Here is an 18775-nt window from a genome sequence, read left to right on the forward strand (position 1 = left end):
GTGTTCCAATTCCAATAATCCAAGTTGATCATTTAAAAGGCTAATTGATCATCAATCACCAGGACAATACCCCCCCACCCCCACCTCCCCCTCCTTGCCACTTCCGCCTCTCACCCATCTACCCATCTACTCAATCCCACCCCTCCCTTCCCCATACCTCTTCAGGCTCCTCTCTACTCTACCCCTCTGCCATCCCAGGTCCCCGCCATCCTGTCCCAGGCTGCCCTCCTCTTCCCCCACCATTGGTCATCACACAGCATGAGATCAACAGACTCTTTAGGAAACAGAACAGCAGGAATGCTGCCAGCCACACTTAAAGGTGCAATATGCAGAAATCGCTCTGCCATTTCCTGTTGCTAAAATGCTAATAGTTTGCCCAATTTCAGTTTATCTAACCCACTGTGAAAAACCGCTTTATCTAAACCGCTATATTTTCAATGACCAAAAATATTGTATTTTCAGCTGTTTGAAGCTGGTGTACAAAACCAACTTTAAATTATTAATATTTTTTTTAACTAGGCAAGTTCGTTAAGAACAAATTCTTATTTACAATGACGGCCTACAACGGCCAAACCTGGACAACACTGGGCCAATTGTGTGCCACCCTATGGGACTCCCAATCACAGCCTATAATCAAACCAGGGTGTCTGTAGTGACGCCTCAAGCACTGAGAAGCAGTGTCTTAGACCGCTGCGCCACTCAGGAGCCCAATTACAAAACTTAAGAATGGCAAGCATAGAAATAGGTCACATAGAACAGATCTTCCACTTCTTAGACGTGCTTTCGATGAAGATTGACAGATCTATAACTCACATTTCTATGTGAATTTGGTCAGGTTGCCCAAAAAGTTACATATTGCAGCTTTAAGCACTGCGCTGACCAGCTCTCCCCTGTTTTCAATTAAATATTCACGACTACAGACCTGTAGTGCTCACCTCAGTCAGTCATCATGAAAACCTTTCGTGCCTGGTACTGCCCAATCTAAAATCCATCACTGACGCCTCCCTCGACCCACTGCAGTTTGCCTACAGCGCTAACAGGTCTGTGGACGACGCTGTCAACATGGGCCTACAAGACATCCTCAAACACCTCGATAACCCAAAGACATATGCAAGGATAATGTGTGTGGACTTTAGCTCTGCATTCAATACCATCATCCCAGAATTTCTGCAAAACAAACTCTCCCAGGTGAATGTGTCCAGCTCCACCTGTCAGTGGATCACTGACTTCCTGACCAAGCTGGGAAATCACCTTTCGACCTTTTATCCCTCAGCACAGAGCACCGCATGGATGCTTGCTCTCACCTCTACTCTAGACTACACTAATGATTGCACCTCCAATAATGCATCAGTCAAACTACCCAAGTTTGCAGATGACACCACCAGAGGTGGGACCAAATAACACTTTTTTCGAGTCTCAAACAAGTCTCAAGTCACATGGTCCAAGTCGCAAGTCACAAGGACCAAGTCTCAAGTCGAGTCACAAGCAGAACAGGTCGAGTCTCCAGTCACGTCCATGTCATGCATTCTAAGAACAAGTAAAGTCAGGTTTTTGTCAAGTCAAGTACAAAATACATATACAGTGGGGAGAACAAGTATTTGATACACTGCGGGTTTTCCTACTTACAAAGCATGTAGACATCTGTATTTTTTTTTTATCATAGGTACACTTCAACTGTGAGATATGGAATCTAAAACAAAAATCCAGAAAATCACATTGTATGATTTTTAAGTAATTAATTTGCATTTTATTGCATGACATAAGTATTTGATACATCAGAAAAGCAGAAGTTAATATTTGGTACAGAAACCTTTGTTTGCAATTACAGAGATCATACGTTTCCTGTAGTTCTTGACCAGGTTTACACACACTGCGGCAGGGATTTTGGCCCACTCCTCCATACAGACCTTCTCCATATCCTTCAGGTTTCGGGGCTGTCGCTGGGCAATACGGACTTTCAGCTCCCTCCAAAGATTTTCTATTGGGTTCAGGTTTGGAGAATGGCTAGGCCACTCCAGGACCTTGAGATGCTTCTTACGGAGCCACTCCTTAGTTGCCCTGGCTATGTGTTCCGGGTCGTTGTCGTGCTGGAAGACCCAGCCACGACCCATCTTCAATGCTCTTACTGAGGGAAGGAGGTTGTTGGCCAAGATCTCGCGATACATGACCTCACCCATCATCCCCTCAATACGGTGCAGTCGTCCTGTCCCCTTTGCAGAAAAGCATCCCCAAAGAATGATGTTTCCACCTCCATGCCACACGTTTGGGATGGTGTTCTTGAGGTTGTACTCATCCTTCTTCTTCCTCCAAACACGGCAAGTGGACTTTAGAGCATAAAGCTCTATTTTTGTCATGACATTCTCCCATTCCTCCTCTGGATCATCCAGATGGTCATTGGCAAACTTCAGACGGGCCTGGACATGCGCTGGCTTGAGCAGGGGGACATTGCGTGCGCTGCATGATTGTAATCCATGACGGCGTAGTGCTTTACTAATGGTTTTCTTTGAGACTGTGGTCCCAGCTCTCTTCAGGTCATTGACCAGATCCTGCCATGTAGTTCTGGGCTGATCCCTCACCTTCCTCATGATCATTGATGCCCCACGAGGAGAGATCTTGCATGGAACCCCAGACCGAGGGTGGTTGACCGTCATCTTGAACTTCTTCCATTTTCTAATAATTGCACCAACAGTTGTTGCCTTCTCACCAAGCTACTTGCCTATTGTCCTGTAGCCCATCCCAGCCTTGTGCAGGTCTACAATTTTATCCCTGATGTCCTTACACAGCTCTCTGGTCTTGGCCATTGCGGAGAGATTGGAGTCTGTTTGATTGAGTGTGTGGACAGGTGTCTTTTTATACAGGTAACGAGTTCAAACGGGTGCAGTTAATACAGGTAATGAGTGGAGAACAGGGGGGCTTCTTAAAGAAAAACAAACAGGTCTGTGAGAGCCATAATTCTTACTGGTTGGTAGGTGATCAAATACTTACTGTATGTCATGCAATACAATAAAAATTAATTGCTTAAAAATCATACAGTGTGATTTTCTGGATTTTATTTTTAGATTTCGTCTCTCACAGTTGAAGTGTACATATGAGAAAAAATTACAGACCTCTACATGCTTTGTAAGTGGGAGAACCTGCAAAATCGTCAGTGTATCAAATACTTGTTCTCCCCACTGTATATACAGTTGAAGTCGGAAGTTTACATACACTTAGGTTGGAGTCATTAAAACTTGTTTTTCAACCACTCCACAAATTCCTTGTTAACAAACTATAGTTTTGGCAAGTCGGTTAGGACATCTACTTTGTGCATGACAAGTAATTTTTCTAACAATTGTTTACAGAAAGATTATTTCACTTTTAATTCACTGTATCACAATTCCAGTGGGTCAGAAGTTTGCATACACTAAGTTGAATGTGCCTTTAGACAGCTTGGAAAATTCCTGAAAATTATGTTATGGCTTTAGAAGGTTCTGATAGGCTAATTTACATAATTTGAGTCAATTGACAACGAGTATTGCATGTGTATATTTTGTAAATCTACTTGTGTATTTTGTAATACATGGCACATTCAAAATTGGATCACCAAGACCTGTAAATAAATGAGCACTTCAACCTGCCTCGACCTTCTGCTGATGTCATGCCCTTATGACTGCTATAAATCCATATTTTACAAATACATAATCATAATGTACTAGCCAAAATAAAAGTACTTGGCCCCTCCCAGGACCATACAATTAACCAATTGGCAATTAAACAATAAACTGGTTCTACAATGAAAGAAAGGCAATTTTCACAACCATTGTTACATTGGTATATACGTCTTAATCAGACTTAATAATATTTAGGCAATACATTTCTCTTATTCAACGTACTGACTCCTGCGTGGCGCGCAGGCTACGTAGCTTGAGCACTGGGGTGCGCCCTCCTATTGCATACAGTGCCTTGCAAAAGTATTCACCCCCCCCTTGGCGTTTTTCCTATTTTGTTGCATTACAACCTGTAATTTAAATAGCTTTTTATTTGGATTTCATGTGATGGACATACACAAAATAGTCCAAATTGGTGATGTGAAATGAAAAAAACAAAATGCGGAAAAGTGGTGCGTGCAAATGTATCTACCCCCTTTGCTATGAAGCTCCTAAATAAGATCTGGTGCAACCAATTATCTTCAGAAGTCACATAATTAGTTACATTGCACACAGGTGGAATTTATTTAAGTGTCACATGATCGCAGCCGAGCGGAAATGGAGGAAAACTCGCCTCCCTGCGGACCTGGCATCCTTTCACTCCCTCCTCTCTACATTTTCCTCCTCTGTCTCTGCTGCTAAAGCCACTTTCTACCACGCTAAATTCCAAGCATCTGCCTCTAACCCTAGGAAGCTCTTTGCCACCTTCTCCTCCCTCCTGAATCCTCCGCCCCCCCCCCCCCTCCTCCCTCTCTGCAGATGACTTCGTCAACCATCTTGAAAAGAAGGTCGACGACATCCGATCCTCGTTTGCTAAGTCAAACGACACCGCTGGTTCTGCTCACACTGCCCTACCCTGTGCTCTGACCTCTTTCTCCCCTCTCTCTCCAGATGAAATCTCGCGTCTTGTGACGGCCGGCCGCCCAACAACCTGCCCGCTTGACCCTATCCCCTCCTCTCTTCTCCAGACCATTTCCGGAGACCTTCTCCCTTACCTCACCTCGCTCATCAACTCATCCCTGACCGCTGGCTACGTCCCTTCCGTCTTCAAGAGAGCGAGAGTTGCACCCCTTCTGAAAAAACCTACACTCGATCCCTCCGATGTCAACAATTACAGACCAGTATCCCTTCTTTCTTTTCTCTCCAAAACTCTTGAACGTGCCGTCCTTGGCCAGCTCTCCCGCTATCTCTCTCTGAATGACCTTCTTGATCCAAATCAGTCAGGTTTCAAGACTAGTCATTCAACTGAGACTGCTCTCCTCTGTATCACGGAGGCGCTCCGCACTGCTAAAGCTAACTCTCTCTCCTCTGCTCTCATCCTTCTAGATCTATCGGCTGCCTTCGATACTGTGAACCATCAGATCCTCCTCTCCACCCTCTCCGAGTTGGGCATCTCCGGCGCGGCCCACGCTTGGATTGCGTCCTACCTGACAGGTCGCTCCTACCAGGTGGCGTGGCGAGAATCTGTCTCCTCACCACGCGCTCTCACCACTGGTGTCCCCCAGGGCTCTGTTCTTGGCCCTCTCCTATTCTCGCTATACACCAAGTCACTTGGCTCTGTCATAACCTCACATGGTCTCTCTTATCATTGCTATGCAGATGACACACAATTAATCTTCTCCTTTCCCCCTTCTGATGACCAGGTGGCGAATCGCATCTCTGCATGTCTGGCAGACATATCAGTGTCGATGACGGATCACCACCTCAAGCTGAACCTCGGCAAGACGGAGCTGCTCTTCCCAACGGGGAAAGACTGCCCGTTCCATGATCTCGCCATCACGGTTGACAACTCCATTGTGTCCTCCTCCCAGAGCGCCATGAACCTTGGCGTGATCCTGGACAACACCCTGTCGTTCTCAACCAACATCAAGGCGGTGGCCCGTTCCTGTAGGTTCATGCTCTACAACATCCGCAGAGTACGACCCTGCCTCACACAGGAAGCGGCGCAGGTCCTAATCCAGGCACTTGTCATCTCCCATCTGGATTACTGCAACTCGCTGTTGGCTGGGCTCCCTGCCTGTGCCATTAAACCCCCTTCAACTCATCCAGAACGCCGCAGCCCGTCTGGTGTTCAACCTTCCCAAGTTCTCTCACGTCACCCCGCTCCTCCGTTCTCTCCACTGGCTTCCAGTTGAAGCTCGCATCCGCTACAAGACCATGGTGCTTGCCTACGGAGCTGTGAGGGGAACGGCACCTCAGTACCTCCAGGCTCTGATCAGGCCCTACACCCAAACAAGGGCACTGCGTTCATCCACCTCTGGCCTGCTCGCCTCCCTACCACTGAGGAAGTACAGCTCCCGCTCAGCCCAGTCAAAACTGTTCGCTGCCCTGGCCCCCCAATGGTGGAACAAACTCCCTCACGACGCCAGGACAGCGGAGTCAATCACCACCTTCCGGAGACACCTGAAACCCCACCTCTTTAAGGAATACCTAGGATAGGATAAGTAATCCCTCTCACCCCACCCCCCCTAAGTTTTAGATGCACTATTGTTAAGTGACTGTCCCACTGGATGTCATAAGGTGAATGCACCAATTTGTAAGTCGCTCTGGATAAGAGCGTCTGCTAAATGACTTAAATGTAAATGTAAATGTATATACACCTGTTCTGAAAGTCCCCAGAGTCTGCAACACCACTAAACAAGTGGCACCACCAAGTAAGTGGCACCATGAAGACCATGGAGCTCTCCAAACAGGTCAGGGACAAATTTGTGGAGAAATACAGATCAGGGTTGGGTTATAAAAAAATAGCAGAAACTTTGAGCATCCCTCTGAGCAGCATTACATCCATTATTAAAAAATGGAAACAATATGGCACAAGAACAAACCTGCCAAGAGATTCTGCCCACCAATACTCACGGACCAGGCAAGGAGGGCATTAATCAGAGAGGCAACAAAGAGACCAAAGATAACCCTGAAGGAACTGCAAATCCACAGCGGAGATTGGAGTATCTGTCCACAGGACCACTTTAACCCATACACTCCACAGAGATGGGCTTTACGGAAGAGTGGCCAGTTAAAGGACATTGCTTAAAGAAACAAATAAGCAAACACATTTGATGTTCGCCAAAAGGCATGAGGGAGACTCCCCAAACATATGGAAGAAGGTACTCTGGTCAGATGAGACTAAAATTGAGTTTTTTGGACATCGAGGAAAACGCTATGTGTGGCACAAACCCAACACCTCTCGTCACCCTGGGGATGTTTTTCATTGGCAGGGACTGGGAAACTGGTCAGAATTGAAGCAATGATGGATGCCGCTAAATACAGGGAAATTCTTGAGGGAAACCTGTTTGTCTTTCAGAGAATGGAGACAAGGACTGAGGTTCACCTTCCAGCAGGACAATGACCCTAAGCATACTGCTAAAGCAACACCCGAGTGGTTTCAGGGGAAACATTTTAATGTCTTGGAATTGGCCTAGTCAAAGCCCAGACCTCAATCCAATTGAGAATCTGTGGTATGACTTAAGGATTGCTGTACACCACCGGAACACATCCGACTTGAAGGAGCTGGAGCAGTTGAAGAATGGCTAAGAAGAATGGCTAAAAATCCCAGTGGCTAGATGTGCCAAGCTTATAGAGACATACCCCAATAGCCTTGCAAAAGGTGGCTCTACAAAGTATTGACTTTGGGGAGTGAATAGTTATACATGCAAAATGTTCAGTTGTTTTGTGTTATTTCTTGTTTGTTTCACAATAAAACAATATTTTGTATCTTCAAAGTAGTAGGCATGTTGTGTAAATCAAATGATACAAACCCCACCAAAATCTATTTTAATTCCAGGTTGTAAGGCAACAAAATAGGAAAAATGCCAAGGGGGTGAATACTTTCACAAACCACTGTACAAACAGAATGACTGAGACATAGGACACAAACACACAGAGCTCTGACATAGCCCTGAAAATATGAACAAAGGATACCATACATTGAATTTAATAAACAGAACTTCTACCTCCATGAGTCTTGCAAGCATCGAAGTGCACAATAAACATTGCGCCCACTCAGAGGGTAAGAAATAGTAGGCTAAATTCAAATGTATCTTATCACACATTAAACAAGTGTTGCAATAAACAGTACTGGGAAGGATTATGACATGCTAGTAGGCCTATGCTAGCAATTGTTGATTGATGCCCAATTGCTCGTAAGCTTGCAAACTAAACACTTAATATTCTTGATTTGCCAAACAATTTTTGGAGCTGCATATTTATTTATTATGTCAATTCTCTCTCCCTACAATTTGACATTTGCGCTGCACCTGATCCTATAACTGTACAGTAAATCAGCAAACTGCTGACCAGTGTTGATTGACAGTTTGCTGATCCAATTAAAGGGTTGAGTGTGCATTTCACTAGCTAATCTGTTGCAGTTTTTGTTGTTGCAAGGTCGATGCTGCGGCTACTGAATGCGTGAAGAGTAATCCTTGGAGACTGTCTCAAAATGAGCGACAAAACATTACAAAACCTGGCCAGATAATTTCAGGTCATCAGTCTCAAGTCAAAGTTGAGTCTTGAGGATCCAAGTCCAAGTCAAGTCTCAAGTTATTTTATTATCTACCAAACCGAGTCGCAAGTCATCAAATTTGTGACTTGAGTCAGACTCGAGTCTCTTGAGTCAGACTGGTTGGTCTCATCATCGACAGCAAGTCCATGTACCATAGAGAGGTCGACTGGCAGGTGGCCTGGTGCAGTCACAATAAACCTGGAATTCAACACAGAAAAAAACAAGGAGATGTTGGTTGGCTTCAGAAAACTCTTTCAAATTCCTTGGGACCATCATCGCCCACAACCTCAAGTGGGAGGACAATATCACAGTGGTCACCAAGAAAGTACACCAGTGTATGTACTAATTCCTGCAGCTGAAAAAAAAATCTCAGAGTCAATCCTGGTTCAGTTTTATGAATCAATTGTTGAGTCCATCACCACCTGGTTTGGGTCTGCGCCTGCAGGAAAGGTCATCGTCGATCCCTCCAACCCCGGTCACCACCACCTCCAAAAATTCCCTTCTGCCAGGCGGTTCAGGTCACTTATGGCCAAAACCTCCCACCACCTGAAAAGTTTCTTCCCCCGGGCTGTGGCCCTCATCAACCAGCCATCTGGCCCATAGAAACTAAAGGACTATGCTGTGGTCCTCATCAACCAGCCATCTGGCCCATAGAGACTAAAGAATTATGCTGTGGTCCTCATCAACCAGTCATCTGGCCCATAGAGACTAAAGGACTATGCTGTGGTCCTCATCAACCAGCCATCTGACCCATAGAGACTAAAGGTCTATGCTGTGGTCCTCATCAACCTGTCATCTGGCCCATAGAGACTAAAGGACTATGCTGTGGTCCTCATCAACCAGCCATCTGACCCATAGAGACTAAAGGACTATGCTGTGGTCCTCATCAACCTGTCATCTGGCCCATAGAGACTAAAGGACTATGCTGTGGTCCTCATCAACCAGCCATCTGGTCCATAGAGACTAAAGGACTATGCTGTGGCCCTCATCAACCAGCCATCTGGCCCATAGAGACTAAATGACTATGCTGTGGCCCTCATCAACCTGCCATCTGGCCCATAGAGACTAAATGACTATGCTGTGGTCCTCATCAACCAGCCATCTGGCCCATAGAGAATAAATAATTATGCTGTGGCCCTCATCAACCTGTCATCTGGCCCATAGAGACTAAAGGACTATGCTGTGGTCCTCATCAACCAGCCATCTGGCCCATAGAGACTAAATAATTATGCTGTGGCCCTCATTAACCAGCCATCTGGCCCATAGAGACTAAATGACTATGCTGTGGCCCTCATCAACCTGCCATCTGGCCCATAGAGACTAAATGACTATGCTGTGGTCCTCATCAACCATCCATCTGGCCCATAGAGACTAAAGAATTATGCTGTGGTCCTCATCAACCTGCCATCTGGCCCATAGAGACTAAAGAATTATGCACTCTATGCTGCACACCGTATCAAGCCATCTCTGAACTACACACAAAATAACTGCACTATACAGCATTTACACTCTGTTTGTCTCTCTGCATTTAGATATATTCATACTGATACTGTAAATGTGGAAATCCACTGTATATAAACCGTAAACCCACTGTATATTTGTATATCTGCTCATTCCCTTATAACTTTATGCTAACTCTACCTAGCTGTAAATAATGTATGTAAACTATGTTTAAACTTTGTCTGTATTCTGTCTCTAAATGTTGTCTGTCACAAGCAGCACCATATCACCAAGTAAAATTCTGACTATGCGTAAATGTACTCGGTGAATAAAGGTGATTCTGATCAACAATCATTGACTCATCACTTTGTCTGAACATTAGCCTGTCGATGCACTCAATTGTTTCAATTAGAATGTTTGACCTTGCTGTCAGTTCACTCGTGTATGCTCCCCTCAGGCTATTAGCTTTGTTGTAGTGTAGTAACTGCAGTTAATACATGTCAGCATGACACACTCATTCTATTCCTAAACATACAGTGTCTTTCTGCCTTCATTGTTTACATTAGATAGTCAAAAACAGCATTGTTCATTCCTGGTCCTGGGGACATTTTGTTCTAGCCCAGTACTACTACTACTGCTAACACATGATTCAACAAATTTACTAATCATCAAGCCTTTGAATAGTTGAATCAGGTGTGTTAGTACATGGCTGGAACAAAAGCCTGCACACACTGTGGTTCCCAAGGACCAGGATTGAAGAACATTGGAAAAAACTCTAATACTTAGTGTGTCTCTCACTACAGAGCTTTCGCAAGAAGCCTGTTCAATAAATGGCATAGTAAAAAGTGTGCTTCTTGTATGTATAATCCATTTCTGTGTGATCAATCTTTCAATTATTGATCAACATGCTTATGTCCATCCCCAGCCTAATTTAACGATTGATCACACAGATTATATTAACGATTTAATGATTTGTTGATTGCCTTCAATGCATCTATATCGTATCTAAGTTTCCAATGGAGGCCGTTTTATATATCTACAACCTTTATGATATTTCACACATGACCCTTGACCCTTTATACCTCCCCTTGGATCATGGAACATTCCGTTCTTGACCTTTGTCCGTAACGTTATGCGTCAGACAGATTTGTGTATTGATTAGCTTAATGTGAGGATTGTTAAAAGTAATTTAAATGTCACTTGAAAGGATAAGGATTAAAATATATTTTAGGCTATTTCTTTAGTATCACAAATGACATCTATTTTTGTCATTGGATTTTGTTTATCAACAAAATGTATTTTTCCATATCACCTTAACTATCTCTGAAGAAAATAGTTTCTGAGATAATTGACCAATGTAGTTTTCGGTTATTCTTCGAGGTGAGTATTGATATTGAAGTTTGAAGGACTTCATGGTAAATGTTGTTGTGTTTAACCACCGTTGAGATATCTTTGTCTCTGTGATAGGGTGTGAAAACAATTGTTCTTGTCATGTTTTTATTGTCCCTCTGCGACCAAATCAATATCTCATCCGCTCACATAGTGGTCTAACCCAGTGTTTCCCAACTCTAGTCCTCGAGTGCCCCAACAAGCACACCTGATTCAAATAGATATTATATATATTATCATCAAGCCCTCAATGAGTTGAATCAGGTGAGTTTGTCAGGGCTCCAACAGAAATGTGTGCTGTTGGGGATAATCAAGACCTGGAGTTGGGAAACACTGGCCATCCATTCAGCACTGTACTATAGGCCAACCTTTAAAAATGTTACAGCAATATGTGTCATCATCGTTAGCATACTATACTGTTACAGCCTTTGTGTGCGTCCCAAATGGCACCATATTACCTACATACACTCTTAGGCATTCTTTTGCTATCTAGAACAAAAAATATTTTGAAAAATATTTTTAGGTTCCAGGGAGATGGAACCAAAAAGAGTTCAACTTGGAACCAAAAAGGGGACAAACGAAGAACCCTTTTGGAACCCTTTTTTCTAAGAGTGTAGTGCACTACTTTTGACCAGAGCCCATATTGGGAATAGGGTGCCATTTAGGACTCAGAATATACAGTATGTGTCTATTATGAATGTCAAAGTCCTTTTCAAACATCATACATTTTCATCATCTTACCATCCATACAAAACTTATCTTCTTTTTCATTACATCTCCCTTCCCTTGTTCCATGGTCACAACTCTTCAAAGAGAATGTGTCTACATAAATACTAAGCCCAAGTTGCAGGCAACTTTTAAAGGTTACAACAACTTACACAGTGACAGGATGTATCACAACAGTGCGACTTCATTCCAGGTGTTCTGGGGAGTGAGTGTGTGTGTTCTCTCTTGTCTCAGGCCCGTTAAATTGGCAGATCGATGATGCCTTATATTGATGTTCCAGCCACACCTCAAACACCACGGATCCCATTACTGGATTACGAGGAACAAGGTTCAACATAATGACTTTTTGTACTTTGTCTGGCTGCGGCTTTAAACTGGAGACATGATGGGAGAAGAGAGCAGAGGAGAGGCAAGTAGAGGATAGCAGAAGAGAGCGGAGAGGAGAGAGAGGAGAGGAGAGGAGAGGAGAGGAGAGGAGAGGAGAGGAGAGGAGAGGAGAGGAGAGAGGAGAGGAGAGAGGAGAGGAGAGAGGAGAGGAGAGAGGAGAGGAGAGCGGAGAGCAGAGCGGAGAGCAGAGCGGAGCGGAGCGGAGCGGAGCGGAGCAGAGCGGAGAGGATAGCAGAAAGAGAGCGGAGAGGAGAGGAGAGGAGCAGAGCAGAGCAGAGAGCAGAGGAGAGGCAAGTAGAGGATAGCAGAAGAGAGCGGAGAGCAGAGCAGAGAGGAGAGGAGAGGAGAGAGGAGAGGAGAGGAGAAGAGAGCGGAGAGGAGAGGAGAGGAGAGAGCAGAGTAGAGGAGAGGAGAGAGGAGAGGAGAGGTGAGCAGAGCAGAGCAGAGCAGAGCAGAGCAGGGCAGAGCAGAGGCAAGTAGAGGATAGCAGAAGAGAGCGGAGAGGAGAGCGGAGAGCAGAGCAGAGAGCAGAGCAGAGAGCAGAGAGCAGAGCAGAGGAGAGCGGAGAGGAGAGGAGAGGAGAGGAGAGGAGAGGAGAGCAGAGCAGAGAGCAGAGCAGAGAGCAGAGGAGAGGCAAGTAGAGGATAGCAGAAGAGAGCGGAGAGGAGAGCGGAGAGCAGAGCAGAGAGGAGAGGAGAGCAGAGAGGAGAGGAGAGGAGAAGAGAGCGGAAAGGAGAGTGGAGAGCAGAGGAGAGAGGAGAGGAGAGGAGACGTTTCCACTTCACAATAACAGCACTTACAGTTGACCGGGGCAGCTCTAGTAGGGCAGACATTTTACGAACTGACTTGTTGGAAAGACGGCATCCTATGATGGTGCCGCGTTGAAAGTCACTGAGCTCTTCAGTAAGGCCATTCTACTGCCAATATTTGTCTATTGTTATTGCATGGCTGTCAGCAACGGGTGTGGCTGAAATAGCCGAATCCACTAGTTTGAAGGGGTGTCCACAAAAGTTTGTATATATAGTGTATTTCAACCCTTCCCACCTCAGCTCAAGCGAGCTGATGTTAGACAGATAAATTGCAGAACCTGGCGTAAGGGGTGGGAAATCCCAGTGTGCCCGTTTTTACATGCCGAAATTGCAAACTAAACTGCTTTGATTCTTGCGACTCCTTAGCGCCAGACGAAAATAGAGCCCTAGATCTCTGGTCCTTTGTCTCGTAAACATGTGACAGCCTTTTTGAAACACCTTTAGCAAGCTACAGCAGCCACTTAAAAGCTAGCAATTGGATGGTGTGTGTGGGTGGGGATATTTCAAGCTAAGGAGTTAGTTTAACCAATTCAACTGGGTTGCATAAGGTTCTGAGCATAATGCAGAACCGTATGTCAGTGAGTGAATCTAACTTGAAAGTCAATATGTGCCAACTAGGACAACATAAGATGGAGGGAGGCAGGGCAAGGCTCCCGAAGAAAGAAGACAGAAGAGCGAAAGGAGATGGAGGGAAGAGATGGGCGAGTGCTGCTGTTGGGTCCTCCATCCCTGTTAGCCTTGTTTATGTGCCACTGTCTGTGGATCATTCGTCTTCATTACGTGTCTCTCTGAAAACTATTGACTGCCACACTCGGTTGGGCCTGGGCTAGGTGGACAAGCTCCGCGAGCTATCCCACGCAACGAGGAACACTGAAACCTGCTCATTGTCATGGCAAACCTCTCCTCTCGTTAGCTATCCACAGTTTTAAATTGCGTTTCACTTTCTCATGGGTGTGCATCACAATCATCTGTGGGCAGAGAAAGACTGTAATCATCACCGATATCATTGGAAAAGTGCTTGTCTTGTTTCTGGACATATATTTGTGAGTATTTCTTTGCTAAAAGCAGGCTTTTTCATAATGTATGTATGTTATCTGACCTAGTTAATGGAGGATGTACGTTGTGTAGGGATGAACCGCCCACCCACTCACTCAGAGTGTGAGCAGTGAGATATGCCTCCTTACTGGTGCAGGGATACAGCCAGGCAGAACAATACAGAAGGTAGGGAGTTCTTTAGGCCAATATCTCCCTGATGGCTTGTTTAAAAGCTGTGGGCTGTTTGTTTTACCTCCATCTGTTCACCTCTCATTGCACAGCACACAGCACACACACACACACACACACACACACACACACACACACACACACACACACACACACACACACACACACACACACACACACACACACACACACACACACACACACACACACACACACACACACACACACACACACACACACACACACACACACACCTATTAACTCCGTGCCACCCTCGGAGAGAGGAAAGTACTCCCACCCCCAGAACTATTTCCACTGCCTTCATGACACATGTTGTTGTCTTAGCTCTCAACATACATCATACCTCTAGCCTCGTCTATACAGTCAGCTGCCAAGAAAACTGATCACACTGTTACTGTTGTTTCTTCTCATAACTGCACCCTATTTCATGAAAAATAACATGTTTGTCACACATTTGTTATATTTGCTATATTTGAATGTGGTGATACAAGCTAAACTGAGCTATTCCCTCTCTCTCTCTCGCCACAGAATCTTCGTGAACTGCACACCACTCAATCACCCTCACCGGGGTCCCGTCACAGCCAAGAGAAAGGAAGAGGGCGGGAAATGGGCTGGCGTGGCCATTGCTATGCGTGAGCGAGTGCCGTGGTGTCCATGGAGACCAAGGGCTACAGCAACCTTCTGGAGACTAGCGATGGGCAGGGGACGGGGCTTCTGGAGGGTGGAGACTCGCCGGGGGATGAGGAGGGTTGGAGCCCCCCCTTACCCCTGGGCTTTCAGGTGTCCCTCACCAGTGTGCTGATGCTGGAGTTGGTGCTGGGATTCAGCAGCAACCTGACCGTGCTGGTGCTCTACTGCGCCCAGTCCAACCTGGTCGACTCGGTCAGCAACATGGTCACGGTCAGCCTGCACGTGCTGGACATCCTGGTGTGTTTGCTGTGTCTGCCGCTGACTGTGGCAGTCATCCTGCTCCCAGCAGACGGTAGTGGCGGGGGCAGCCTGGCTACACTGTGCTGCTTCCATGAGGCCTGCGTCACCTTCACCAGTGTCGCCACGGCCATTAATGTGCTGGTCATCAGCCTGGACCGCTACGACATCTCCGTCCGGCCAGCCACACGGCTGTTGACCCCGCGGCGAGCTGCACTCCTCCTGGCCGCTGTCTGGGCCATGTCATTGGCCGTCTTCTTCCTGCCCTTCCTGGAGGGGGATTTCTTCTTCTCAGGGGTGGAGGTGGAAGACAGCGAGGGAGGAAGAGGAGGGGGGGAGATGGACATGGGGGATCTAATCTCTGGCCCAGAATCTGACCCTGAGACCCCTACTGGGCTGAGCCCCACTCGGCTAAACCATACTGGGCTGACCCTCACCCCCTCCTCCCCCTCTACTCCCTACTATACTCACCACCTGCCGCCAGTGTGGCAGAACCGGACACTGCTGTGTGTAGGGGGGCAGGGCTACCACACGGGGCTGGCCATGTACTACCACCTTCTGCTGCAAGTGCCCTGCTTCTTCATCGCGGTCATTGTCATGCTGTTCACATACTACCGCATCCTGCAGGCCCTCAACATCCGCATCGGCACCCACATCAAGAGGGGCCCACGGGCCTCCAATAAGGACTCAGGCTGTAGGATCCGCAGGCGGAGACGAAGGAGGAAGGGGCTGAGTCTGGCCACAGAGGGGGGAGGTTCCTCCAGCCAGAACCAGCACCTCACCCACCCGCCCCTCATTCCATCTCCCACCCCCACCCCGACCTCCCCCCCACCCTTCTCCTCTATGCCCCTGGTCATCTCTGACAGTGGGGCCATGGGGGTCACCAACACCGCCGCCACCACCCCCATTGCCACCACACCAGCGACCCCTGCCCCCCAGGCCCCAACCTCCGCTGACGCCACCTCCCCCCCTCCGGTGGCAGCAGACCGCCCAGGTGTCCAGGCCTCTGTGTCAGCCATCATCGCCTTGAGGCGGGCCGTGAGGCGTCACCGAGACCGGCGGGAACGCCAGAGGAGAGTCTTCAAGATGTCCCTTATCATAATCTCCACCTTCCTGGGCTGCTGGGCTCCTCTGTCCATGGTCAACGTGTTGATCCTGTGCATGGGCCCCAGTGACAGCCTGGTACGTGTGAGGCTCTGCTTCCTGGCCATGGCATATGGCACCACTATCTTCCACCCACTGCTCTATGCCTTCACCAGACAGAAGCTGCGTAAAGCGCTGAAGACCCGTGTCAAGAAGAGGGTGGTGTCCCTGCTGCAGGTGGACCCAGCACCCAGCGGGGGAACTGTTATTCACAACTCCTGGGTGGAGGGGGGAGGACAGAGGAAGGGACGCAAGCCTCGACTGGAGGGCAGTGATGCCACCAGTAACTGTCTGACAGTGGCTGTGAGAGAATGATAGGGTGTGTGTCTATGTGTATGTGTGTGTGTTTGTCTGTGTTTGTGTGTGTGTCTGTTTGTGTGTGTGTCTGTGTGTGTGTATGCGTACATGTGATAGTTGACAAAGGTCAGGAGACATCATTTGCTCCTCCCTCCATCCAGGTGTGATGATGGCAGGTGAGCCCAGAGTTCTAATTAATGTCAGAACTGCTCTGTGATATACACAGCTCCTCATTAGTCCCCCAGGCAAGATGCCTGCTCCGTCTCCATGGCAACACCAAGCTACCAAGCAATATGTGACATCACCTGCTCCGCCACAACCTTAGTTACTTTAGATACATTCCAGTACAGGTAAACAGCAACAATCCACACATGCAGGCACATTGATCAACCTGTAGTCGTTCATGGAGCAAGTAAGCACACAATATCTGCCTGCACACAGAACTCAGTGAGAGTCAATATCTAGTGACATTTTATAATTTGATTAGTCATGCCTTAATTCAGTTCCTAATTGATTCCCATGGTTCTGAATGTTTTACTGTATGTGTATTGTGTTTACAAGAATGGTGTGTGTGTGTGTGTGTGTGTGTGTGTGTGTGTGTGTGTGTGTGTGTGTGTGTGTGTGTGTGTGTGTGTGTGTGTGTGTGTGTGTGTGTGTGTGTGTGTGTGTGTGTGTGTGTGTGTGTGTGTGTGTGTGTGTGTGTGTGTGTGTGTGTGTGTGTGTGTGTGTGTGTGTGTGTGTGTGATCATGTGCAATAAAGCTTCAACAGTGGCTGAGCCTCCCCAGAGAGGAAAAGGCAAAGCGAGAAAAATCTGTTCACGAAAATAAGACTACGAAGTGAGGAATTTTTGTATTGAGGGCAATGAGTGTCAAATTTGGTCAACAAATTTTTTTTTTGCTAATTTGCTACATGAGGCTTATTTGATCGTATTAAAGTTTCGTAGTGGTTAGGTTGTTAAGAATTCACTGATATAAGTGGACGCACGTGGCATCTTGACACGTGAGAGCAGTTACTCGACTATCTTATCAATATAATAGATCATCTTCGACCTCCCTGAGGATGTGAACAAAGCATTGTGGGATTGTTCTCATGCTTGTTCTCATGGGCTAGACTACAGAAGAGGGAAGGACTTCATCTGTTGATTGACTGCAATACCCTGTTGCCATGGCGATATGGGTGGAGCACCTGACATGATACCTGCGAAGATAACCTCCAAACCATGTAGAACTGTAACCATGTGATTAGAACATGGTGTTCATTTACTAGTGAAACATCAATTTTATAGAGGACTTTTAGGAATCAAAGGGCAATATTTGGTAACCCTCACAACTGTTTATCAATGGGACAAGTCAACAGAGTGGAACACCGCTGTGAACCACCCCAGGCCCCAAAGATAAACCGGTCCTGGAGCAGCTCTTGAGGGTTGTTTTCTCTCTGTGTCTCCCTCCTCCTCAGGGATTTATATCAATCTCCCTCTGAAGCATGTTGAACATCAGTTACACCCTTGCACCAGCCCTCATTCACTTATTCTGATAGGTATTAGCTTAGTTCTTGCCATGCGGGTAGGCTACATATGATCAACAGTTTGGGTAGACTATGTATGGCTCTCAAATGTGAAGGAGTTTTTTCAGGCTTGTTTGTTGGGTACTATAATATAGGTCATTTTTCTCTCCCCTCTTTCTTCACTTTGGAGCCAGACGGAAGGAATTGATTCCTGTGTATTTATATATATATGTACATGATCAGGGATGTAAATACTCTAATATCTAGCTCTTAGGGGTTTGAGTGGTTGGAGTGTTTTGGGTTGCAGCAGTCATCTGTTGGCCATAATATCAGCTGTGGCAAGTGAGAGGGCGAGAAGACACGTGGAAGAGATCAAACATCTAAATGTATTGTGTTTCTGTATATGTGTACTGTACATGGTCATGTATATAGAGATATGATAGTATTGTATATAATTTATATTGTGTTATTGTATTGTATTTCTTATTAGAAAAGAACAAAGTCTGTATTAAAGAAATTGACTATTTACTGTATGCTTTTGTGCCAATCATTTGTTTGAAGGGACCATGTAAGTGTTTAAGAGTCAATTCTTCTAACTTAAATTCCCTGAATATATTCCTTACAAATATACACATTGGACTATGTTCACACACTCTCAACAACTGTCTCCTATCCGATAGAACAGTTGATATTTTTAACCGCACACTATTAGAAAAAAGGGTTG

At 46.2% G+C, this 18775-nt stretch overlaps 1 protein-coding gene across 1 annotated transcript in view; it reads left to right on the plus strand.

Annotated features, from left to right (window-relative positions):
- The window catches only part of LOC124019682 (G-protein coupled receptor 22-like), a 29290-nt gene extending 12089 nt beyond the window's left edge, over positions 1–17201 (plus strand). The window contains exon 2 of the mRNA XM_046335095.1: positions 14709–17201. Within this exon, the coding sequence (XP_046191051.1) occupies positions 14835–16565 (1731 nt within the window). The 5' untranslated portion in view covers positions 14709–14834 and the 3' untranslated portion in view covers positions 16566–17201. The remainder of the gene's footprint in view (positions 1–14708) is intronic.
- The last annotated feature ends 1574 nt before the right edge of the window (positions 17202–18775 follow it).

This window comes from Oncorhynchus gorbuscha, linkage group LG03 (genome assembly GCF_021184085.1).
Source record: "Oncorhynchus gorbuscha isolate QuinsamMale2020 ecotype Even-year linkage group LG03, OgorEven_v1.0, whole genome shotgun sequence".
Lineage (NCBI taxonomy): Eukaryota > Metazoa > Chordata > Actinopteri > Salmoniformes > Salmonidae > Oncorhynchus > Oncorhynchus gorbuscha.